General features: G+C 44.1%; 1 protein-coding gene across 1 annotated transcript in view; it reads right to left on the bottom strand.

Annotated features, from left to right (window-relative positions):
* Positions 1-2,051, bottom strand: part of SHISA6 (shisa family member 6) — a 359,347-nt gene extending 357,296 nt beyond the window's left edge. Inside the window, exons 1-2 of the mRNA XM_061616529.1 lie at positions 1,779-2,051; positions 329-1,252 (exon numbers count right to left, since the gene is read on the bottom strand). Of these exons, the coding sequence (XP_061472513.1) occupies positions 329-984 (656 nt within the window). The 5' untranslated portion in view covers positions 985-1,252; positions 1,779-2,051. The remainder of the gene's footprint in view (positions 1-328; positions 1,253-1,778) is intronic.
* Between the last annotated feature and the right edge of the window lie 23,574 nt (positions 2,052-25,625).

Here is a 25,625-nt window from a genome sequence, read left to right as displayed (position 1 = left end):
GGCACAGAAGGATCTCTGCTGTACAGCAGGTGAAAGGAGTAGCTCAAGTATCCTAAAGATAACTCATTCTTCCATTTCCTGCATGAGAGCTGAGAACTATGAAGGAGCAAGGAAAACAATCCCCCCATTTATAAGGAGGCAAAAAGTTGGGTCACTGATAATCATCTAAGGTGAGATAACTTATTGTGTTTCTTTGAGAAAGCAGGTTTGTTCCCTTGCCATAGGATGCTGGCATTTGAGTGTTCAAACTTCACTCTCACTAATGTACATCCATTGTTTAGGCTGTGGGGGGAGGGGAATAGGTACAGAATCTGCACTCTGTTCTCACCTGTGGATGTTCATCTCCTGGGGTGGCTGTCGTGATTTGTCATAAGCCACCTTGGCAAAAATGCCTGCAATGACAACAAAGGCAATTGCACCACATGAAATGTAGACGGTGGCATTTGTGGTGTCCTCATTTGGGTCATACCCATTGGGTATATCTCCAGGTCCATCATTGCTGGTAGCAGGGACCATTGGATCTGTGCTGGGGCGTGGGCCCTGATTCCGGCACCTTTCCTGATTGAGCTTCTCCGAGCGCTTGTTGCAGCAAAAGCGGTAATAGCAGGTGCCACAACAGTAGCGGTAATCCTTCTTGGAATTGTTGCATTCAAACTCCTTGTCCCACTGCCCACTCACATCATAGTAGCCCATGCATGTGTCATATGCTGGGACAGAGCTGCCTGCACTGCCATTGGAAGGCACCCTTGCCAGACTGCGACCACGGCTTCCTCCACTACCACCTGCCACAGAAGATGGTGCTGTGCTGGCTAGCGTCTGGTTCTGTTGCTCCTTGAGTGGCTTGTAGGGTCGCCGGGGAACTGCTGCCCCCTGTGTCCGATTGCCCTTGGTTGTCCGTAGAGGCCCAGCTGCCTGCGTGGTTAGTAGCAGCGCCAGGGCACACAGGGCAAGAGGCAGGAGCAACAGGAGATGCCTCCACCCCATGGTGAGTCGAAGAAGCCAAAGGTGGGAGGCAAAGGACTCTCCCCAGTCCAGTCACGGACCTCAGTTCTGCCACTCCATGGATGGCGAACAGGAGTAGGGTTCAGGAGCTCCTCTGTGCTCTACTGGCAAAAGCTCAGATCCATCCTCCCTCTCCGGAGATGTCTCTTCATCCTGGCAACAAGCAAGAGGCACTACTTGGCTTCTTTGGGGCAACGATGAGCTCTTCTACTGCCAGTCCCGACCTGATCACAGCTCCTCCAGAAATTGGCTATAAGAGAGAGGGAGACATCAGAGGCTACCTGGCCCAGAAGCAAATGAGAAAGGAAGGGGGAGAGGTGTGCCAGGGATACTGGAGCTGTCCCTCAAAGGGGACCTCCTCAAAGGGGGCAGATGGTTGAGGGAAGGGTGAAGATCCAGAATGGAAGCAGAGGGTTGCCTTTGGTTTGGTGGCAAGAAAGGAAACCTCCCGCTAAAGCTCGAGTGGGTGCCACAGAGGAGGAGGGCAAGCAGGTGTGGCTGTTGTGCCCGGACATAAACAGCGTTTAAGCAGAGAGTGGGGCAGCAACCGCTCCGGCTACCCCAGTGCCAGCCCAGAAGCTCCCCGGGCAGGGAATTCCCTTGGCACCATCTCTGGCGAAAGGAACCAGCAGCAACCCTTGGGCAGGAGCTGGCAAACTGCACGGACCGCAGTACTGGCTAGCTGGCTGGCCACCCTCCGTCCCCTCTTTCCTCGCCCTTGCCCTCCGCCCCGCGACCCAGCGCGCACTCCTGCCTGCCTTCCCTCTTTCACTCACCATGGCGGGGCGGAGCGGGAGCACTGCGGAGGAGCCGGGTTGGGCATCCTTGTCGCCGAGCACTGGCCGGAGCTGCCTGCGCCGCCACTCACCCGGGCGGGCTCGAGAGGAGCTGCTGCTGTTGAACGGGCGGGGACAGCTAGAGGCTGAGCGAGCAGCAGCAGCAGCCGCCTCTCCTTGCCTGCCTGCCTCCCGCCCTCTCTAGGCCCGCCCAGTCCCGGCCCCTGCGAAGAAGTCTAGGAAAGGAGTTGGGGCGGCAGGGCACAGCCCCCTTCCACCTGCCTTGCTGCGGGGAGGCCCAAAGATCCCTGTCCCGCTCTCGTGCTCCCGTCACAAATCCCATGCGCTCGGCGGGACTGGAAAGAGCTTCTCTTCCCCCTCGTCGCTCTGAAGCGGGAAATAAGGCTGGCGTACGCCCCCTTCCCGCACCGGAGCTGCTTTCCTTAACTGAGTGGTAGTAAAAAGGTGTCCGGGGGAGCATGTGTGCACGTTCACAAGTTAAAGCGGGACGGATTTGTCATGGAGCTGAAAAGGGGAGGGGGCTGATCTAAAGGACGCCAAGAACGTGCCCTGCTAGGTGCTGGATGCAGCTGCCTGTGGCCTGGAACTTTTTGTTGGGAGGGTGTTCCGTGGAAATGAAACAGCCGTCTGTGCCGCATACAGGAGGCCAGCACACCTTAGCAAGTCAAGTTAATGAAGGATTAATACTCTGCACTTTCCTGCTCAGTCTCAGGAGCAGGTATTAGACTCTTCCCACTTCATCTGAAATCATGCAAAATGGAGAAAGCTACCCATTTGCTACCCTGTTTTGTTTTTTTTAAAAAAATGATCTACATATTATGCACACATGGTCACACAACAGTCACACATTCCCTGAGCACTGGAGGGACAGATGCTCCATGCATTCAGTTCAGGGTCTGAACAGAGCCAAAGTGTGTACTAATGTGCATGCATAGGCTTTGTATGCAGGACTGAGGGCTCACACCAGATCATGCAGAGAGCATCTACACACATCAACTCATTCACATTTTTAATGTACATTTGCAAGGTCCAGAATGGAGTGGAGACAGTGGTTGCAATCATGCTTACTAAAAAAGACTGCAGCAGAACTGAACTGATAGTATTTTGGATTGGGCCAGTTCAGAATGCAGGTGAGAGCTCATATTCCTGAATGCCCCCTATGGTGTTTTTTTAAGTGGACAATCCCTTTATGTAGTAAACAGGTGCATGAGGGGAAATGTGTTAGCATAGCCATCTTCTTGATATAATACTTTACTTCGTTCAGGGAGCATTTTATGTGCAGGGGCATTAATAAACAATGCTGCTACCCAGCTACAGTCTGAAATGGAACAATACAGAATTCCACCTCCTCTGTCTACCACCTTGTTCTGTCTGATTGCAGAATTGCTGTAGAACAGGATGGTGAAAAAACATTAAGCAGTAACTAATTTGTGAGTATACTTCCCAATATTCCTCTAAAGGTTGCTTCTGCAACTAGTTCAGTTGCCACCAAATTTATTTTATTTATTTATTTATTTAATTTAATTTATATACCGCCCTAAGCCCGAAGGCTCTCTGGGCGGTGTACAAAAAGATAAAAACAAGCAATGTATAAATACAATAATACAATAAATCAAAAAAACAAAACAAACAAATAATAAAGAAACCAAACAACATCCAGGATACAAAATAATAATGAAAATGCTATTAAAACACACTTGTCTAAAACAAAATTCAAGAAAATTCTGAAGGCTGCTGCTCTGCCCAACCACAGCCTCTGCAGGTATGATCAGGGAAGTTAATGGGTGAAATTTTTGAAGAGGGGTGGGTGGGATTTGCACCTCTGTTTTCTCCCTCAATGTCAAGGCTGTATGCTGGGAGTATTGGGGAAGTCTGAATTGGGTACACAACAGCAGTGCCTCATCCTGATCCTTAATCATTCCCCCTTCACTACTGTATTAAACTTCACTGGAAAGTCATTGCTTTTAAAGCATGTATTGGATGCATTTTAACTGAACTGATCACAAACATCCCTCTCAAGATGGTCAGGGATCTCGAAAGCAAGTCCTATGAGAAAATCTGGAAGGAACTGAGTATATTTAGCTTGGGAAAGAGAACACTGGGGGGGGGGGGAGGCATGATAGCACTCTTCAGATACTTGAAGGACTGTCACATACAAGAGGACCAGGCCCCCATCCACTCTGTGATCCTATGAAGAAAGTCCTCTCTGAAGGACAGTGCACCCTGAAATGTGAGATGCATTAGGAGACATTTAAAAATATTTTTGAAAAGTAAAAATGTAGTGACATTTTATGATGGAGCGCTGAGAGTTTGGTGCGTCATAGTTGTATCTGGAATGGGAAGTTCACTGCAGCAGCTTCCAGAAGCCCTATGAAAAGCATATGGGCCTTTGGTCTATCTTGTCTAGGAATGTCTACCACTGACAGTAGCTTTCCAAGGCCTCACAGTAGTCTTGCAGACATGCTGCCAACAAATCCAAAGCAAGCAAATGGTGAAAATGAGTGACACTGGAAGAAGAATGAAGCTGGAAATTTTTGATCCAAATTCAGGGGTATAATAGAAGGAAGCTTGAAACTCCACAACTACAGCTGCCACCACAATCCACTTAAAAGACTTGCTATGGGTCCAGTCAGATTGCTGATGTCGATTCTTCACCAAGCTAAACTACTGAACAAGGAGGCAAACCATATCTAAACCCAAACCCAAACCTGGTTCAGAGAAGGGTTTTTTTCCAGTAAGCTAAAATGGAACCAAAATACATTACATGTAGCATAATCCTATGAATGTTTTTTATTCAGAAGTTAAGTCCCACTGTGTCCAAAATACCTTGCTTCCAGGTAAGTATGACTAGGGTTGCAGCCTTATTTGCCATGAACCTGAACTAGAATTGAACCCATAAAACAATAATATATAACTGGTTTCTAATAAGTGGTTCAATAATCAGAGGTTCAAGATCATCCTTTGAATATGGTAAGAAAGGATCTCAAATCTTGAGAACCGTATGAAAGACATTTCCCAGAAAACTACTGGAGAACAAAGAGGGGAAGGAGAGAGAGCTTTGGGACTGGTAACTCTGCATTTGTCTTGACCCCAAGTACAAACCACTTCTCTCGGGTAAAGACAAAGATAAAGCTAATTAAACCAAACAGTGGGCTAGTTTGGTATTTCTAAAGATATATTCCAAATGAACTGAGTGTGGCTGATCTTTCAAGAAGAAATAGCCAGTTAATTCAGATTGTGACCTTGAGCTACTCCTCCAAGACCAAGAGACACTTGGTCAAAGCAAGGCCCACAAACATATTGATTGATATATTTTTTAATCAATGAGCCTCATCTAAGCAAAAAATAAAAATAAGAACATAAGATGCAACTTGGTAGATCAGACCGAAGTCTATCAAGCAGCATTCTGTTTCCATGCACAGCCAATGAGATTATTCTGCACGTGAGCAGGTCATGGTGGCAATAGCTACACGCTCCCATAGTTTGTTGTTGCTTCAGGGCTGGTGTCTGATGGTCAAATTAGGAGGGAAACATACAGCTCCTATCCCTACCTTTCTTTCATAATATAAGGGGCAGGGGAGGGCAATTACATATCTCCCCTGCTTTTACCCTGCAGGCCATTTTCAAGTGTTTTTTGCTCACTACAACTGTAAATAAACTGGGGGGCATGGGAGAAGTTATAATGCCCCTCACTTCTACTAACTTAACCTTTCCTGTAAGTAAGTGCCCTTAAAAGTATCATTCATTATCTCAGAAAATGTGAGGTTAGGTCTATACAACTGTCAAGATAACATCTACTTGCACTGACTGTATCGTGCTACTGACAAAGGGTGAGACAGCTTCTCTGAACAAATGAGGGGACTGATGAATAGACCTCAAACTGTGTTCTCTGCCTACTCTGGTAAGGAAACTTTCATCCTAGTACCATATGTTCAATGTTTAGTTTACCCCACAATCAGTCAGTGATAGTGTCTGTGCACAGAATCATGAATGGGAACAGCCCAGATCCTGAAAAACATGTCTGAGAGATGCAAATGGCAGAAAGGAGCAGGGAGAAGCTGGTTGAAAACACCTGGTCCCCTGACCCATTTGCTGCTGTATACCAGCACATGTGCCTGTTTGTCTGCAGCTTGTGTTCTTTGCAGCTAGGGAAAGAAGAGTGGCTGGGTTGGGCATGAAGAGGAGCCTTGGTCTGTGAGTGAAACAGCTTCTCTGAGAGGCTCATTAGAAAGTATTTGCGGAGGGTTGGCCCCAAAAGGGCAACACCAAAGGACTTCAGGATGTCCTCCTTTGCTGAAAATTGGAAAATTGGCCAGGTTCTGTGTGAGTGACAGGCCTGTGCCCCTGACCAATGGTAAGAGCCTGGATAGGGTAAGTTGGATATTTGTAGGGTCCCTTTACGTGAGTGTCAGGGGGAGGAGTGTAGTTAATTAGTGAATATCTTCTAACTGGATAGTGGGTGGGATGCATTTGCCAATCTTGGTCCTAATTTAACATCACTGGTCCAATTACCAAATTTAGACAGTCTGAAACAGCATTAATGCTGAGTGCACTATGGCACATTAATTTTTTTATTAATTGTTTTGAACTGAAAAACTGGCACACTGCACTTTTGTGTACTGGAAATCTAACACTTCACTGTAATTCAAATATCTATTGCAGCTGCATTTAGTTAATTCCTGTCATGCTAGTTCAGTGGTTTCCAAACCTTCCCCCCCCCCCAGACCACTTGAAAATTGCTGAGGGACCACTTAATTATTTTTCTGCCTGTTGTTGCAATTGTGATGTGCTGGGCTATATGCTGTATGGTTTTTAATTGTACTCTTACAGACACATCCATATACTATAGCTTGGGAAACTCTGTACTAGCAGATTTGGCAAGAGGAGCTGTGATGTGCCTAGGTAATGGAAAAGAGGGTAGGGAAATATTGGGGGCTGCCATTTTAGGTGTGGCAGATGGGTAGGTACGGCAATGGGGGCCAGAGGTGTGAGGTTCAGAGAAAAAGCATTAGATACAGCAGAATATGGGGATGCCCGTCAACCTGCCCCTGCTCTGATGGTGTTGTTATTAAATGCCAGGTCAGTCCAAAATAAGTAATCAATCATACACAATTTGATCATGGATTTAGGGAGCCAACCTGGCATTACTGAAACCAGGGTGGAAGAGCTGCTCACCCAGGTACTCAGTGCAGCACCAGGCCAGTTGGGTGGGGAAGTTGCTATTGTTCATAAACATTCCATCATTCTTACCAGATGGCTGATCCGCCCTGTGACTGGATTTTAAGAAGGGTCCTGGGGTTGGAGTGCTTCTGGGGTACTGCTCTCTCTGCTGCCTAGTAGATTCCCTGACTGAGCTGGTGGAGGTTGTCTTGGATGTGGTATTGGAGGCTGCCTCCATTGTGGTGTCTGAGGATTGCAACATTAACACCAAGGCTGCCTCCAGCATGCCAAGTTGGAACTTCATAGCCTCCATGACAACATGGACAGTCTCATCATCATCATCATCATCATCTTTGTATGCTACATTTCCACAAAAATGTTTTGTGGAAATCTGTTGGGGGGGGGTTCTGGTAAGCCCATTGTCATGAATAGATCATTCTGTGGTGAGATTTGAACTGACAGCAGCAGTACCTCTATGCTGGCCCACTGTGTTGGTCCATCCTTGAAGACTCATGGAATCTGAGGTATTCCTGGTGGATTTCCTGGTTGACATGGCTCTGGTCTCACTTTAGAATTGCAAGATGGGCAGAACCATCAACATGAAATGCCCCCATCTACACTGATAGACAATGAAGCAGGAAGGTTGACAGCTGGAGCACAAGTGGCAGAAATCCCAAAATGAATTTGACTGGATGTGGGTGAGAAAGCATTATCATGGCTACCGTGTGGCAATGGTAACAGTGAAGAGGACATACTTCTCTGCCACCATTACATTCTTTACTAGCCATCCAGCAGAGCTTTTCCAAGTGGCAAATGGACTAGTAACATCTGTCCAAAAGAGGAAGATTATGATATCTTTGGAGGCCATTGTGACAATTTGTGTGGCACTTCAGGGATGGAATTGCTTGGATTTACACAGAATTGAATGCCACAATTCAACAAAGTCCTGTGGAAGTGTCCAGAGCAATGTCTGGTAAGGTCATCTTGGATCAGTTATAATTTTTACACTCTGAGGAGGTAGAACTTGTAGAAGTTCAGCTGACCTCATACCCTCTCAACCATTGCCCATAATGGCTTGCTTATTTATTTATTTATTTATTTATTTATTAAACTTGTATACTGCCCATAGCCAAAGCTCTCTGGGCGGTTTACAATAACTAAAAACAAATACAATTTAAAATACATATTTTAAAAACAATTTAAAACACAATTAAAAAATTTAAAACAATATTAGAACACATGCTAAAATGCCTGGGAGAAGAGGCTACCTAAAAGCTGAAGGGGTGTGGTTTGGTGGGTCTAGGGAATGGTGAATGCCTCATTGTAGGAAGGGGAGGTGCCCTTAAGGAGATGGTGGTATATCCACTTTTCAAGACCTCTCTGGACCCAGAAATGTTTAACAATGTTTGCCAGTAGCCAATATCACCTTTTTGGGCAAGGGTGCTTGAGAGGATGATGGTGATCCAGTTACAGGCATGTTTGGAAGAAGTGCATTATCTGGACTCATTTCAATCCAGCTTCAGGCCCAGAACAAAACTGCCTTGGTGTCCTGCTCGAAGTCGAGAAAACCAGACTCAGACTCGGCTGTGGCTTTTTCTCTTTTTGTTAAAGTAAGAGGTTCATCCAAAGCAGTTTGCCTCATTAATCTAACTACTCTTTCTAGGAACTTTGCACTGCTCTAACTCTGACTAAGTATGACCTCGCGACTCTAAGACGTTGACCCAGCAACTGGGTTTCCCCCCTGTGTTCCCTTAAGTAGGCTTGGATCTCGTGCACACACACAGGCTCCTCCTCAGCTCCACCTGTTGAACTTCCCACTTCAAACGTCTCTGAGCACGGGGTGAAGGTGATTTGATATCAGCTTCTGTCTCCGACAGCGGGGGGCTGCTAGATGACAGTTCAGATGGGGGAAGGGCAGCGCTCAGCTGGGAAACGTCTGACAAGCAACGTTGAATCTCTGGCAGTGGCAGCAGCTCTTCCACAGGGGGGTCAGGAGCTGAGGGGGTTGAGCTGTCCAAGATGGGGGCTGGGGCATCCTATGAGCCCATCCCCCTATCTGCCCCCTCCCCAGGTTCCCAATCCAAGTGCTCATTCTCTGTGTTATCCTTATCTATCCCCCCCCCCGCTTGGCTCACAACACTTGGTCTCCCTGGTTAATGACCTTTGTCGGGACAGAGAGAGAGTGCAGCCTTGTTGATTCTCTTTGACCTCTCACTGCTTTTGATACCACTGGCCATGGTGATCTTCTAGAGCAGCTTCAGGGGTTGGGAGCTGGGGGCACTATGTTGAGGGAGCTGTGTTAAGGCACAGTGAGGGAGTATTGCTCAGTACCTTGGGAGCTAAATTGAGAAGTTCCCAGGAGCGTATCATGTCGCCCATGCTTTTTAACATCTACATCAGGTGTGGGAAATCTTTGGCCCTTCAGATGTTGCTGAGCTACAACTCTCATTGTTCCCAGCAAGTTTGGTCAATGTCCAGGGATGATGGGAGTTGTAGTTCAGCAACATCTGGAGGGCCAAAGGTTCCCCACATCTAATCTACCTGAAATTACTGAGAGATGTCATCAAAGGATTTGGAGTAAAGTATCAGTATCAATCTGAATAACGAAAGGCAGTTCAGGTGCTTTACCATTGCCTGTAGTCACTAATGGGTTGGATGCGGATCAATACATTGAAACTGAAACCAGACAAGGCAAGAGATACTGTATGTTGCAGGTCTTGAGTCAGGGAAGTAAGAAGATAACTAGTTCTGGATGGGGTTGCACTTCCCTGAAAGGAACAGGTGTGTAGGTTGAGGGTACTTCTTGATTTACCTATGTTGCTTGAGGCCCAAGTGGCCAGGAGTGCTTATTTCTAGCCCTGGCTGGTTTACCAGCTCTGGCCCTTCCTGAATAGGGATAGTTTGGCCACAGTGATCCACATTCTGGTAACTTCCAGATCAGACTGTTGCAGTGTGCTTTACATGGGGCTGCACTTAAAGAAAGTTTGGGAGCTGCAATTAGTGTAGAATGCAACAGTGAAGCTGCTGGTGGGCGTCCCTGGCTGGATGTATATTACGCCAGTCTTTAAAGATCCATACTAGTTGCCAATTTGCTACTGAGCAGTTTAAGTTGTTAACATTGACATTTAAAGCTTAAATGACTTGGCCCCTTCCCCGCAAAGATATTTCACCTAGCCCCTAATTTACAGTCTTTTTGGTGCCAGATTAAGTCATTTTTATTTACCAAAGCATTTTAATTTGCCTTGGAATTTTTATCTGCTGTCTTTTACTGTGGTTGTTAATGGAGCAGAGCAATCCTAACTGCATCTGGGGAGCAGTAAGGTGGGGTGAAGCAGTGGGTTGCCTGCCATCTCCCCAGCCCTGTCGGCTTTTGCCAGCCAGGGCAGAAAGTGGAAGCATTTTCCCCTGATCTTTTTGCTGTGCCAGCGTCAGGCTGACATTTATTATTTATTTATTTATTTATTACATTTATATATCACCCCATAGCTGAGGCTCTCTGGGCGGTTTACAGCAATTAAAACAATTTTAAAAATATACAAAATTTAAAACACAAAAAACAATTTAAAAACACAATTAAAAAAAATTAAAAACAATTTAAAAACACGTAGCTGAAGGTCCAAGGATTGGGCTCTTTGACTAAACCTTGGGGCTTTGGATCCAGCAGACCCAAAGCCATGAGCCCTACACCCCATCTTCTTTCAGGGCTTTCTGCTAGCTCCCTATGGAGACTGGTAGAAAGGAGGGTTATGTGGTATTCTACCCACCCCCTAGCCATCAAAATGGGGTGTGGGGGAAGATTGTACTGTCAGCATTTTATTGTATTATATTGTGTTTTAAATATTTTATACTGTTGTACACCACTATGGAATCTGTTTTATGAAGGGTGGTGCAGAATGATTTGAATAACTGCAATGAATGCAAAGAGGAAAGAGGCTACTACTTATTTTGCTATAGTGCTAATTTATTTGACATTTATTTGACAAACTTTGCATCAGCTTCATGTCAAGACTCTGAAAGATTACAGCAGATGCTCCTTTCATTGGGATGTTCCTGCCTTCATGGTCTGTTACCAACATTTTCATCTCTAGTAGTGGCTCAGGTGCAGAACTACTACTTAGCATATTTTAGGAAACAGTAAAGAGTTGTGTCTTTTTCATCTTAAGACTACACGTCAACAAACAAAATGCTAATCTTGGACCCTTAGGATGCCTTTTTCTTTCTAAAGGCATTTCTATGGCAACATAGATTTTAGAAAATTCTAAGGGTCATTTCCTGATGATTTACTTTATTTTTCAAATTATATACCAGTTTTCTTCCAAAGAGTTCAGAGCAGCTTGTGTGTTTTTCAGGAAGTCCTTCCATCCAGGCAGTTTCCAGAGCCAAACCTGTTCAGTTTCCACAGTAGAACTGTATCTCTTGCCTTCCGACCATTCTGCTCTGATCATTTGCTGAGTAGTAAACATAACTTGGCCTGAGAACAAACACAGGACTTGACTGGGGTTTTTGGATAATGGCAACATAATTTATGTTCCCTTGGCAGAGGGTTGGGTCATACTAGAGTCCTGGGATAGCCAACATGGTACCCTTCAAATGTTGGAATACAACTCCCATCATCCCTGAGCATTCACCATGCTAGCTGGGGCTGATGGAAGTTGGAGTCCAAGAACATCTGAAGGATAACATGTTGGCTACCCTTAGACCAGGGTTGGGGAACCTTTTTCATCACAAGGGCCACTTTTTCTTGTGAGCAATCTTCTGGGAACCTCATGCCAGTGGTGGTTGAGCCCAGAAGCAAAAAATGAGCATGGACAGAGGTAAAAGTGGATAGCTCAATGAATATGACTCTTACCTTTCTACAGTAGACTACATTCCAGCCATGCAAAAGACCATGGCTTGTGCACACGCACCTCTTATCCTCCATCCAGGCAAACAAGAGGCATTATCACTATTCAAAGATGCATTCTAGCCAACGAAAAACACCCTAGGAGGGTACAGAGCAGGGCCTGTGGGGGGAACATATGGCTGGGGGCGAAGGGATGTAGTCTGGAAAGGGGCATGGCCGGTAGAGAGTCTAAGGACTGGATAGAGAGGCCTGGAGGGGCATGTGGTCCCCCACCATTACCATAGAAGATTTCTCCTACATGGATATCATTTCTGGGTAGGAAAATGGCTGGTTGCATCTTTCTTACACATATACATAGCTACAGATTGAAGAAAAACAGTCTTGTGTTAGAGCACAATATCAAGCTTGAATTTTCTAGGTGAAAACAAGACTCCCCCTCCAGTTAATGTCATCCTCAGTAGCTTCTATCTGACTCAGCAGAACTCCTAATCAGAATAATTTGGGCCATTTCTCTCCCTGCTACCTGCAAGGGTGTCGCAAGTCCTTTTGTAATCATCATAGTGTGCTTAGAATTTAAGTCTTCCTTGCTATTTTTGTTACTGCATTTTCACTGCACTTCAGTGTGTGTGTTTTTAAAATTGAATTCTTCATGAAAGCAGTTAGTGTGATTTGATGTGATTTGCATTGACTTCAGTGTCATTGTACACCAGGATTAGTTAATTTCTTTAAAAGAAATTATATCTTAGCAGAAGATATCTAAATATGAGTATGGTTGCATCATAGAATTGTTTCAAAGAATGAAAATGGTACACAATGTCTCTGACTAGTCCAGCTCATATACATTTATACTTAAACTGGGGGGGGGAGTTATTAGTAGCGATGACTTTTAAAACATTTTCCCAACCCAATCTTATCTGTATTTTAACTACACAAGAAAATCATCTTTGAAAATTTGTAGAATGAGTTGGAGGGGGCATTGGATGAAGTACTGGAGACATGTTAAGTTTGATTGAACTAGTAAGATAGTAGTTCTATTGTGATTAAGCACCTAAATAAGAGAAAAGTGTAGAACTTGTTGCTACTGGCAGTTGAACCATGAATAATATGAATAACTATGAATAATATGGCTACAGAAGTGACACAGCAGCACAGGAAATCTAATGTTATGCCTTTTAAAGTGACACTAATGAAGCAATGACATTTCATGGTGACTGCTTAGCATGGACATTTCAAAGTCCTTTGATGCCAACATATAATGCAAAGCACTTTAGCATCTGAAAGACTACACAGGGCATGAACTGAGGGGATTATTATATTGCCTCTGAGCATATGGTGAGTGGTGGCAATACCTGCCATCTCCAAAGATAGAGAATTATATTTTTGTATGTTTCTTGGTGTTCTTCTCACTTTGCTTCTTTCCTGTGTTACTAATGTTTCTACAGAGAATCTAAACTAGAAAATTTTATTTCCCTCATTATTCATCCTAGAAATCTGTGTCAAATTAATTTTTATTATTTCAAAGCCTTTTTATTGGTCAATGTCATATGATGGTGAAGACAGCCTTTTTTGTTTCAAACTGGAGGTTATGGTCTATTTCTATTTTGGGTGGATTAACAGTTGGACCTGAAACTTCAGTTTAATGTAAAATCAGATCGATTACAATATGTTGCTACTTCAGCAATGACTCGTAGCTGTTGGAAAAAAGAGGATGCATGTTTTCAGCCTGCTATGTTTAAACCACTTTATTTAAGGCAAGGTGGGCACGGTCAATTAAAAACATAGAGCACACCTAGAATTTTGCTAGAATATATTTCGCCTCCCACTGTTTTATCTTGTACAAATTGAGACACTCCTGAGGTCTACTGGAGACTATTCTGCAGAATAGTCAGTGCCATTATTCCACAATTATGTTTGGAGTTTTTTTAGTGTAAATTTTGCAGTGTTGCTGTACTTCACATACTCACAGAAATAGAAACAGAGGGGAGGACTGGGATGGGAGCAGGATGGATGGGGAGGGGAGGAGAAGGAGAGGTTTGATCATTTGCATGTTTATTGAATTCAGTGCAATTTACTCCCGAGCAATCATGCTTAGGATAAGTAAAACTGACTGGGGGGGAGGGCTGGAGTGGGCAAGGGGGAGGAAGAAGGAAGAAGGAAGAGGGGAGGAGAGGGGAAGGGAGAGAAGAGGGGAAGGAGGGGAAAAGCAGGTCTGATAATTTGCATGTTTATTGAGTTAAATGGGATTTACTCCTATGCAATCATGCTTAGGATAGGAAAAACTGACCATGGGGGAGGAGGGAGGGGGAAGAGGAAGGAACGTATTGGAGGGGGCAAAGGAAGGGGGAGGGGAGGGGAGGTTTGATCATTTGCATGCTTATAGAGTTCAGTGGTATTTACTTCCATGCAATCATGCTTAAGATAGGTAAAACTGACCATGGGGAGGAGGAAGGGGAGGGGGAGGAGGGGGAAAGGGGAGGAGGGTATTGGAAGGGGATGGGGAGGGGCAAGAGGGAGGGAATAGGAGGGAGGAGACAGGAGGATGGGTTTGATCGTTTGCATACTTTCTGAGCTCAATGGGATTTATTTCTGTGCAATCATGTTTGAAAATGGAAATGGACTGCCTTCAAGTCGATCCTGACTTATGTTGACCCTATGAATAGGGTTTTCATGGTAAACGGTATTCAGAGGTGGTTTTACCACTGCCTTCCTCTGAGGCTGAGAGGCAGTGACTGGCCCAAGGTCACCCAGGGAGCTTCATGGCTGTGTGGGGATTTGAACCCTGGTCTCCCAGGTCATAGTCCAACACTGACCTGGGGGAGGGACAGGGGGGAGGGGGAGGAGATTGGGTGGGTGGGCACTGGGCAGAAGGGAAGCCCCTTTCCAAAAGGGAAACATTGTGAACAGTATCATTGTTTTTCAGCGTTTCCCTCACCTTTTTATTCTACAGCAGGCACATGTAGCCTCCCACCCAAATTTAAACCAAAGCTGTCCATGGCTACATCCACACCAGGCCTTTATTTCACTTTGGACAGACATGGCTTCTCTCAAAGAATCCTGGGAAGTTTAGTTAGTGAAGGTGTTGAGAGTTGCTAGGAGATGCCCTGTTCCCCTCACAGACCTTAAATCAGAGTGGCTGATTGTTAAACCAGTCTGGCCGCTGGAGCTCTGTCAGTGGAATCGCAGTCTCCTCTCGGCACCCTTCACAAACTACACTTCCCAGGATTCTCTGAGGGAAGCCATGACTGTCTCACGTGAAATCAAAGTCTGGTATGGGTGGGGCCCCCTGATTAGCCAAGCCAAGCAGCTGTGAGACTTTTAGAACACTGACAGTTGGTTCTTTCTGAGCATGCCCCACATGCTGCCAGCCAAAATTTCTTAAATTAATTAAAAATCAGCCAGGCATTTTTTAAACTTTTAAACTGCAGAAGATGAAGGTCAGAGTATGGGGCAAGGTCAGTATTAGGATTACAGGTACTCTGTGAACATGGCTGATTTTTAATGAATTTCAACAGATTATGAGAACTCTGAGAGAAAAAAGTCCAAAAGGGCTCTGAGTTTTTTTTCTCTTTTTAGACTTTGAACTCTTGATTCTCTTTGACTGTTTTATGTATCGCCATGAAAATTGAGAATGTTGTTAAGCAAGCGTTTCTGAGTTCAGGACTAAAAGATCTGTAAGGTTTTGTTTTGAAATGAGCTTATGGGAAGCATCAGAATGGCTTGGGGGTATTTTCAATTAAACATTGTATAATGTGAAAAATCCACGCTGGCTATAGTATACAGCCACTCTTGTGGCTGTATAATCAATATCAATATTAACTTGACTATATAATCCCCTGCAACTGACACACACTCCAGCCCTCTCTGTCCAAGTCAAATCCCTATCCCTATCTAACTGTAAACTCTCAAACCCTTCAAATATAAACTAGTCATCCTACATTCACCCAGCCAATCACACGCAGCATACACCAAAATTCTGTACCCTCATTCCCCCTCCCTACTTTCACCACTTACCATACTAAACCTACAGCAAGATGGAATATCACACTCACCTTCAATCCTTTTATGCCAGGGATGGAGAACCTGCGATCCTCCAGATGTTTTTGGACTCCAGCTCCCATCAGCCCCAGCTAGTACATCTAGAGAACCCCACCCCTTTTTAAAATTATAAGATGCCTGTCCAGAGTTCCCTCCAAGAAATGGCAAGAACTAAAGTCCATGAAACGGGCAGTGTGTAGGTTAGCAGCATTTACGTAAAATGATGAACTGAACCATTTCCATTTTTCTCTTCCTTATCAAAACAAATTCTCCTTTCTGATGGCAGAGTCATGAAGAGAACACACTCTGGTAGGAGAAAGGATACAAAAGGGTTCATTTAAACCCTGATGATTTGACTGTAGTCAAAGGTTTAGTGTAGGTGGGTTGCTCCACTTCTTTTGGGCCCAGCAACCTGGGTGATCCCTGTAGAATCTTGGGCTGCTGGTCAGCTCATTTTGTGATTCCCCTATGTATGTGTCACAGACAAGCTGTGTATTGTCCCTCTCCCCTGCCTCAAGAGTCATACCTCATTTGTTTGCCACAGAATGTACAACAGGACTAAACCCTAACTGGGCTTCCCTCAATTAATAATTCTGTATTTATTTGATGTGGTGTTTCCCCCCCTTTTTAAATTATTTCCAATTACACTTCCATCAGTATCATATTGAATTTTAACCTTGCCCTCTAGTGTTTGCAGTCCCTCTGTTTTGAGTCATCTTCAGAGTGTACACGCCACTTCTTTAAGCTAAGCTGTTAATGATTCTGCGGAACAGTAATGCATCCAGAGCAGACTGTTATGGAATACTATCTGGAACTTCCTCTCAATTTGACTGATCTAATAATAATGGTCCATCGAAAGCCTGGATCTGCCTGTTATTTTTGTGGCATCAAAAATCTGTCACGTCAAATGCAAAGTGGTGCAAGCCCTGAGAGCCACCACTGCAGAAGCTTTGACTGCCACAATGATAATCGGCAGGCAGATGAGCCCTTAGAACAGATCAGCAACCATGAGGTTGGGATGTATGTGTGGCATAATAGGAAAGACGTGTTTAGGGTACAGTTTCTAAAAATGTGAGCCACTGAGCCACTGGGGAGGAGGGGCTCTGAATATCTTGATCCTCAGTGTGTATCTCAACTGGAGCAGAGGTACTGTGTCTACATGCCCATGTCCTATCAAAACAATACAGGCACAGAAGCAGGTTGCCTCCACATGTGTCAGTTGTTCATGTTGGCGTGTGTGCGTTGTTGCGTGAAACAGCATACATTACGTTGAAGTTAAGTTGCTCAAGAAACTGCTCAGATGCATTAGATCATGTTAAGAGTCTTTATTAAGACATTACGGCCAAAGGCTTAAGATCCCCCCCTCAGGAGAGAAGTTCTTAGTTCAAAGACATTACACAGAAGAGAAGCCTCACAGTTCAGAGGCAAAACACAGAAGACACAACCTACAGACTCGGTTAGAACTTTCCCAGTTGCTATCTCACGTTACCATGACAACCGCTGACCTTGGATGTCTGCTCACTCTCAGGCCAAGAGATAACAGTTACTTCTCCAAACTTGCAGGCTTTATGGAAAACAACTAGAGACAGTAATGCCCATGGGTCACAGCCCAACATACCCCCCTTTTTTCCATTAAGACTGCAAATACTTTCCATTGCATCTATAACTTTTCCATTTCAGCATACAGATCCATATTACATCTCAGTACATTGCAGTACATTTCAGAACATCTCTGTACATTTAGCTAGAACTTTATTCAATCAAACTTTGGCTCATTCCAAGCCTTGTCACCAGTTTGCCAAATTTCTCCTCACACAAAGGCTTGGTCATTATGTCAGCCACCATGTTTTGTTTCTTGCTGCTCCAGTCAATGCATGACCCGTGCCACATCACAACTATGCCAGAGATTGACTTACGACTGCTCAGCTCCCCTGCATGATCTGCATCCACAAAACATTCAAGACCTCCTGTCTTTGCTCCTGACAAAACCAGATTCTTTGTCTTCGTGCCTTTCAGATTTATGTCAAGATCTGGTTTAAATGTTTGCGCTTGTGTTTCTGGACACCAAACTCTGAAATATGCATTCTCTTGTGCTCTAGGTGCACGTTTGCCACGTCTCTTACCCTGTGGCTTGTAAACTCGGCTGCGATGCACTCTTTCAGGCATCAGCCTGACTGCATTACATGAATACTGTGGCTGTGTGCTTTTAACAGCTGTCTTCTTACAGCTCTGACCGTCATTCTCTTTCCGCCCCATTAAACTCAAGGCATCAGCACACTTCACACCCACGGTCATTCTAAACATCCCTTGTGTCATAAAACCCTGACAGACAACTTTGCCTCTTCTTTGCACAAAACATTTCCCTCTATCAAATGTTACACAATACCCAGAATTCATCAGTTTTTGAACCGATAGAATATTATGAGTCAATTCTGGAACAAACAAACATTCTGACATTATCCCAAGTTTATTAAATCTCACCAGTCCTCGAGCTTCCACGTTCTTATGCGATCCATCAGCAAGTAAAACAAAGTCCTGCACATCTGTAGACGTGTAAAACAAACTTCTGTCTTTGATTAATATATGGCTTGCACCGCTGTCAAGAAGCCAGTTAATAGGTCCTAAATCTTGAGACTTCTGTTTACAAACAAAGTTCACACTTCCCTGCTTCAAGCCTCCGTCCCTGGAGTTTCGCTTGATTGCACAGTCTTTACGGAGATGCCCACGAGCCCCACAGGCAAAACAAGACTTTAGCCGCTGCTGCTCCCGCTTGTTTTCCTGTCTGCTTTCGACAGCCTGCTCCGGTTCGGCACTTTTCTCCTCCTTGCTTCTGACAGCTTCCATCAGCTCGGCTCTCTGCGCCTCCTGCCTCCGCTGCCATTCCTGGGACAAATCCTGCAACGCGTCCCACGTCTGTTTAGCCGACGGCTCATCTCTCACACATATCAGTTGAGAATCCGATAGAGCCAAGATTATAAACGCCTGCGCCCTCTGGTCTCGACGCTTCCAGGCGTCCAGGTCAATACCGCCGGGGGTGGTTCATCTATAATGTCCCATAAATCCTCTGTTATCAGCAAAGCCCGCATCCTCGGCTTCCAGCTGCCATAATTCTTTTCATTAAGCCGTTCCATCGGCAAGCCTCCCCCAGACAGGTTTACAGCCATGTTGCTCACCTCCGTCCAGTACAATCAATCAAGCTGCCCTCTCTGGAACTCCATCTGCCGTTCAGACCAGCAACTTACTCCCGTGTAATGCGCTGTGGATCTGGGCCCATAACCCCGGTTGGCGTGTGTGCGTTGTTGCGTGAAACAGCATACATTACGTTGAAGTTAAGTTGCTCAAGAAACTGCTCAGATGCATTAGATCATGTTAAGAGTCTTTATTAAGACATTACGGCCAAAGGCTTAAGATCCCCCCCTCAGGAGAGAAGTTCTCAGTTCAAAGACATTACACAGAAGAGAAGCCTCACAGTTCAGAGGCAAAACACAGAAGACACAACTTACAGACTCGGTTAGAACTTTCCCAGTTGCTATCTCACGTTACCATGACAACCGCTGACCTTGGATGTCTGCTCACTCTCAGGCCAAGAGATAACAGTTACTTCTCCAAACTTGCAGGCTTTATGGAAAACAACTAGAGACAGTAATGCCCATGGGTCACAGCCCAACAGTTCATGCTAGAGGTAAAATGTTGAAAGACACCCATTAAATAATAGCCATTTTATTTTGTAAGAGGAAGACTTGAATCTCTGGAATTCACCATTCCCTGATTATCACCCTTCAAGCAAGCTGTGGACACCTGTGTGCTTGTTCTCGTACTCATGATCTGTTTGTACATATGCTGAGTACATGAGTGAGTACAGATGAGACTGAGCTCTGTGAAACATAAACTTGATGCCCCATGCTCATTAATCTTCAATGAATCATTTGTGACCTGACATAAAGAAAGTGTCACCAGCAAACAGTAGAAGGGAGAGAGGTGGACAAAGAGAGAGATGGTGAGAGAGAGACAGAGAATGACTGGTCTAGATAGTTTTAATAAAGATAAAGATATTGCTGGTTGCAATTAAACATGGTCCCTGGGTCCAGGAATGTCAAAGGCAATAGTACTAGAAAAAAATAGTTACAGAAAATGCAGAAAGTTTGATGCTGTAGTGATATTCTTTTTCATGCAGGTTTAAGCATTCTGATATTGCACAGAATAATTAGGCAAACAGGTGTCTTATTGATAGAGAAAGAGAGCAAGCACTTTATAAAATACAGGAGAAAAATGTTTCACTATACTAATTATAAAGCAAATGCAGAGAGTTAGGGCTGGCATGCCACATATATTTTTATATATTATCTGGATTTTTAATCAGGGAACAAACTTCATTTGACTTTTGCAGCCAATCTACGCATGCATGACTATTTGTTCACTTTCTTTCCGTAATTTTCTATCTCCATTTCAGCAAACCAAAAACTACCAGGTAACTTCACATAGTAGAAATGTTCTCCTTGCTATTTCAAAGAATCGCAGGGTGCATTGAGAAAAAGTTACTTGTGTAAGTCAATACAGCAAACCTGTGGTCCAGATGTCAGAATTATTTTTGCACAACTCTGGAACTGCAGACCCTAAAGAAAGAAGAGGGCAAAGCCAGATTTTGTATCAGAAGACAAAATGTTGGCAAAATGCAGTGAAATCTGAAGTGGACTCTCTTATTTGGATTGCTGATTCTTACCTTAGTGGATGATACACTATTGTGTGACTGGGTTATGTGTGTGAAACAGTTGCAAGAGTAATAGGTTCAGTACACTCTGTTTCTGTAGACTATAGCATTGTGGTTTCTTTGAGAGTCAAGAATTTGTAACTGTCAGGCTGCTATTGTACAGAGAAAGATGAGTCCAATGTACAGTATTCTCTGTTTGGAGTTTTTGGTTTTCCTTTCCTTTCCTGGCATGCAGTGGTATTTGAGAGTATATTTAACTTTTGACATGCTGTTGTGTTTGGTGCTTAACAGTTGGCATAAAGGGTATTTCGTATTTGACAGTATTTGATAACAGACTTCCAATAGTTTTTTTGTATTTCTTTGGCAATATGAGGTTCCTGGCATGCATGATTTTTTGTACTTGGCAATCATTGCTAGAACTGTCTGATAGCTTATGACATTAATATTTGACACATGGCAAAAAAGAGTAAACAATCAAGTCACTGCTAAGTACTAACAAGCCAAAGCTAATAGATTAAAATGAACAAAAGAGTATACAACCTGTCTATTGAGCAGAATTGCCCAAGGAGGAATTTTGTAGAATGGTTGAGGATGTCTCCTTCCTAGAGAAAAATATCACTCCACAAGATAATAGGGGGGAAATGATTAGTGGTGTGGGGAAAAAAGGAGTCCTGTAATGATCATGAAGGGATGACTAGTTGTGACCTATTATTATTAATTGCCTTTTACAATGGGCATGATTTCCTAATATCATGGGTTTTAGCTTACACTGCACCAAAGTGAATGTTTGTAAAATGTAAATGAAGCAGAGCTGCCAATAGCTATGGTAATTCCCAGCATGGTAGAATGGAACTTGTGAATGCCAGTCTTTTTAAATGGTGAATTAGCCCTGGATCAATAGTCCGTAGTTTATAAAACAAATATGTGGTGGTGGAGAACATATTCTCAAGCCTAAAGCTGATTACAAGCTCATTTAACTTTCTTTAACTTTAATTTTCATAGAGAAATGCTCCAAAATTCTTTTTGGGAGTTAGGAATTTTGTTTCTCCACATTTCACAAACATTGTTGATCTCTGAATACAGTTACATATATCAGGGCTGGCTCTCTGTGAGAATGGTTCCTCAAGAATATTGTCGGATTTGGGCAGGGATTCTCACACCCTTGCAATAGATACCACGTTCAGGGCCTTTCTCACCCCTCCTGTTCTTCTAGATTTATAATCTGTATTTCGTTCAATGAGGAGCCTCACTTCCTGTAGTGCAGGAGAGAGTTAGAAAAATACCAAGAAACCTGGAGTTCATTCAGTCAGTCAGTCTGTAATAAAAAAGGCTGCTGGAAACTTTCTCTGGGAAGACTCTGTAGCCCAGTAAGAGAGTGTAGGCTTTGGATGTAGACGGCCCAGATTCAATACCTGGCAGCACCAGTTGAAAGGATCAGGCAGCAAGTGATGGGAAAGACTCTTCTCTGTCTGAGACACTGCCAATCAGAAGAGATAGAACTGGGTAGGCAGACAAATAGACTGACCTGGTTATTAGGCAGCTTCCTATGTGTGGCCCTATTGACTTGTGGGAAGATGTTAGCAGTGTCCCTTCCTTTCCTTTGACTGGGCCAGTTACCCTAGTAAATTTTATATGCTGTTTAACCTCAGTCATGCCATCCTTTTGGCCCTGACAAAGCAAGGTCATTCTGCTTTCCACTGACATGATGTCACTTGGTATGAACTTCTCCACCTGGCTCTGTCACTGTCTTTGGTTGCAGGGAGTGGAGGTTAAGCATCCAGATTCATGGCAAGAGGGCAAATCTGTCACTGTCGCAGATCCTTCTGCTGGTTTGAATAGAATGGGAGAAGAGGCAATGCCTCAAGCTGGTACTCAAAAGTAATGATTTATTGATAAGTGTAAATGGCTCAGCACATTTTGATGTGGAGAAAACCAACGCTAACTTTTGCAGGAGCACTGCAAATGTGTAACTTGCAAAATATAAACATGAACACAAAAATGCTAAATCAAAGAATAAAATGTTTGACCTCAGGTGGGGGACATACATTATGCAATATAACCTGAAACTCTAAAACATGTGTAGCAGTAAACAACACTATCCACTCTTGCACCCACACTTCAAAAACACTGAAAAAATAAACAGCTATCTAGTTTGAATGGAAATGGACTGCCTTCAAGTCGATTCTGACTTATGGTGACCCTATGAATAGGGTTTTCATGGCAAGCGGTATTCAGAGGGGGCTTACCATTGCCTTCCTCTGAGGCTGAGAGGCAGTGACTGGTCCAAGGTCACCCAGTGAGCTTCATGGCTGTGTGGGGATTCGAACCCTGATCTCCCAGGTCATAGTCCAACACCTTAACCACTACATCACACTGGCTCTCCTGCTATCTAGATTACTAATCAAATTTATGGAGTGTAATTCTAATTGTAAAAGTATTATTTTTTTCACTTTCATCCAAAACTATTTTAGACGCACTTCCCTTGGAATGAGCCCTATTGAATACAGTGGGACTGAGTTCTAGGCTTGCATTATTACAGTCAATGGATATTTAAGAAGGCCCCAGTGAATTCAGTGCATAGGACTGCAATTTTTAGGGTGCAATGCATCCCTCTGGTGAGTAGCAGCAGGACTTAATAGAGGAGTGGAGCTGCCACTGTTATCTGGGGCCCTGCCACTAACACTAGGCAGGATGAAAGGGGGGTGGATCACATGTTTTTAGATCTTTTCAAATATGTTTTTCATCACACTTTTAATTGTATTATTTTATCACTTTTGTCACCCTGAGATCTTTGGGAAGGAAGGCCAGGATATAAATATAATAAATATATAAAATATAAATAAATAAATGGCAGTAGTTAGACTGGCTTAGGATCCAGCAGATCCTTGGATCCTAACCCCCGACCATGCCCCATTGTAGGGCTACACACTGACTCCTGCAAGTGAAATAACCGTTTCAGTAGCTTCTATCCAGCCACACAGTTTAGGCAGGTGCAGTTACAAGTTCCATTGCAGTTGAGTCCCCTTCTCCTGGTGGAGTCCAGTGAAGTCGGGCAGAGATGGGCAAAAATGTTGTCATGTGCTCAAGCCTTGAAGGTGCTAGAGTTTCCTTTTCCTTATTTTGGAGCCACTTTGTCCAGTGGTATGTCTGTACGAGACTAATATTTATGTTTTGGAAGAAGGCTGCAGTAAGGTATCACAGGAACACAGATCATACGGTATGGCTTATCCAGAGAATGACTCTGAAAGTCTTAACATATTTTCACAAATTTACGTTTTGTTTTGTTTATTTTGTTTTGTTACAATTTGTTTTATCCACAGTACAGATGAAGAGGGAACAGCTTTTATGTATGGTAGTTCAAGAGCCTCTTTTTGGGATTCAGCCAAAGACTGAGAGTAAGGGAAGGAGAGGCATATGACACAACTTTCTTAAAAGGGGGCAAGGTTCTCTCTGAATAAATATAGCTCAGCTTTCAGCACTGGACTTAGGTGAAGGATGAGATAAACAAATCAGGGATGTGAAGGTGCAAACTTACACCATAATACCCCTTTTGCTCCTTCATCCATTAGCTTCACTCTTTTTCAGGTCCAGTAAATCAAACACAGCTAGCAGGGACAATATGCTTCTGTCATTATCCTTTAAGGAGAGCAGTAAATGTGAGACAGCCACAAGGGAGCTACCCAGCCCAGCTCCCTGTAATGTTAGATCAAGCACAGCTTTTTGAAAGTTTTTCCTCCCTCCCTGATTAGGGGATAATTATCTCTTCTTCATTATCAGGAATGTCCTTGTTTTCTTCCAGCAAAATCAAACAAACATTTGTAAAGAACTAGCGCTAAAAGTCCCAAGGTACTGAACAAAAAGCTCCTTTCAACCTTGGATGACATTTGGCTTCACACACACTTGTTATATGGTTCCACAGTAAATGCTGCCCAGAGGAAGAATAGGTAGGGAGCTTGGATTCAGACCCTGCTAAGGAGCCTAGCTCACATTACTGTGCTGTGTGTTTATTGTTTGATTCCAGGTAAGTTGCCAGTCAATATGAATCCAGATAGGTAGGCTGACCCTACCATTAGGCAGAGTAAAGCGGCTGCCTCAGGTGGCAGGGACGGGGAGTGGTGGCAAGGTGTTGGAGGACAGAGCTGTGTGTGCACAGTACAGCCTGTTCTGAGCCCTCTGAACTAGCCTGCTGCCCTCAGATTCAGTGATGGATGCTATACAACCACTATTGTTGGAGCAAGTTTCAGCCAATCAGGTTCATTTCTGTTTGTAAAATGGGAGGGGTGCAATCTTGTTCTTTGCCTGAGGCAGCAAATATATTGGGCCAGTCTTGGTAACTTGCAAACAGGCAGAGGTCTCAGATAAGGGTCTTTCAGAGCAGCTTCTGGGAGTTTGGGCCAACATGTATGGGAGGTTCAAAATCCTAGTTATGCTGACAGACATGTACGAGACCACCCTCATGAGTTACACACACAGGACCAAACCAGAGGAGGCTGGTGCCTTAAGGCAAATTGCCCACCAACCTCAGTCTGCCTTCAGACAGCCCCTGCCTGCCTTCTTGCAGTCATACCAGCTTAGACTCTTTAGATTCAGTGTTGTTGCCTCTTGTAGAACTCACCAGGCCGGATGATGGGAACACTACTAAAACTAGTTGGCTCTGCCTGTCATTAGCTGTGGCTCCCTCTACTGTTGGTCTCCCTGCCTCCCACCCTGCTAATCCCAATGGACACCAACCACTACTGGACCAAACTACGTATTACCTTCAGGGTGTGGCCACAACCACTCCCCATCTTCTTTCTGTATCTGGTAACATCTGGAAACATTTAACTGAAGAATGTGATGTCATGCTCAGTGTTTTCCTGTTCCCATGACACTTCCATGGATGCTACTTATGGGTGTGGAGAGGGAGACCAGGAATGCTGAGTATGATAATGTCACAAGAAGTGTCTGCTTTCATTAAATGTTAGCAGCTGGGACATGTTTTAAGAGTGCAGCTTGGACCATATCTTCAATCCTCACAGTCTCAATCTCAATGCTATGTTGTCACTTCTACCCCAGGAGCAGGTTCCCAAATGTACACACA

The sequence above is a fragment of the Rhineura floridana genome, chromosome 3 (genome assembly GCF_030035675.1).
Source record: "Rhineura floridana isolate rRhiFlo1 chromosome 3, rRhiFlo1.hap2, whole genome shotgun sequence".
Classification (NCBI taxonomy): domain Eukaryota; kingdom Metazoa; phylum Chordata; class Lepidosauria; order Squamata; family Rhineuridae; genus Rhineura; species Rhineura floridana.
This window is presented reverse-complemented; position numbering and strand designations above follow the sequence as displayed.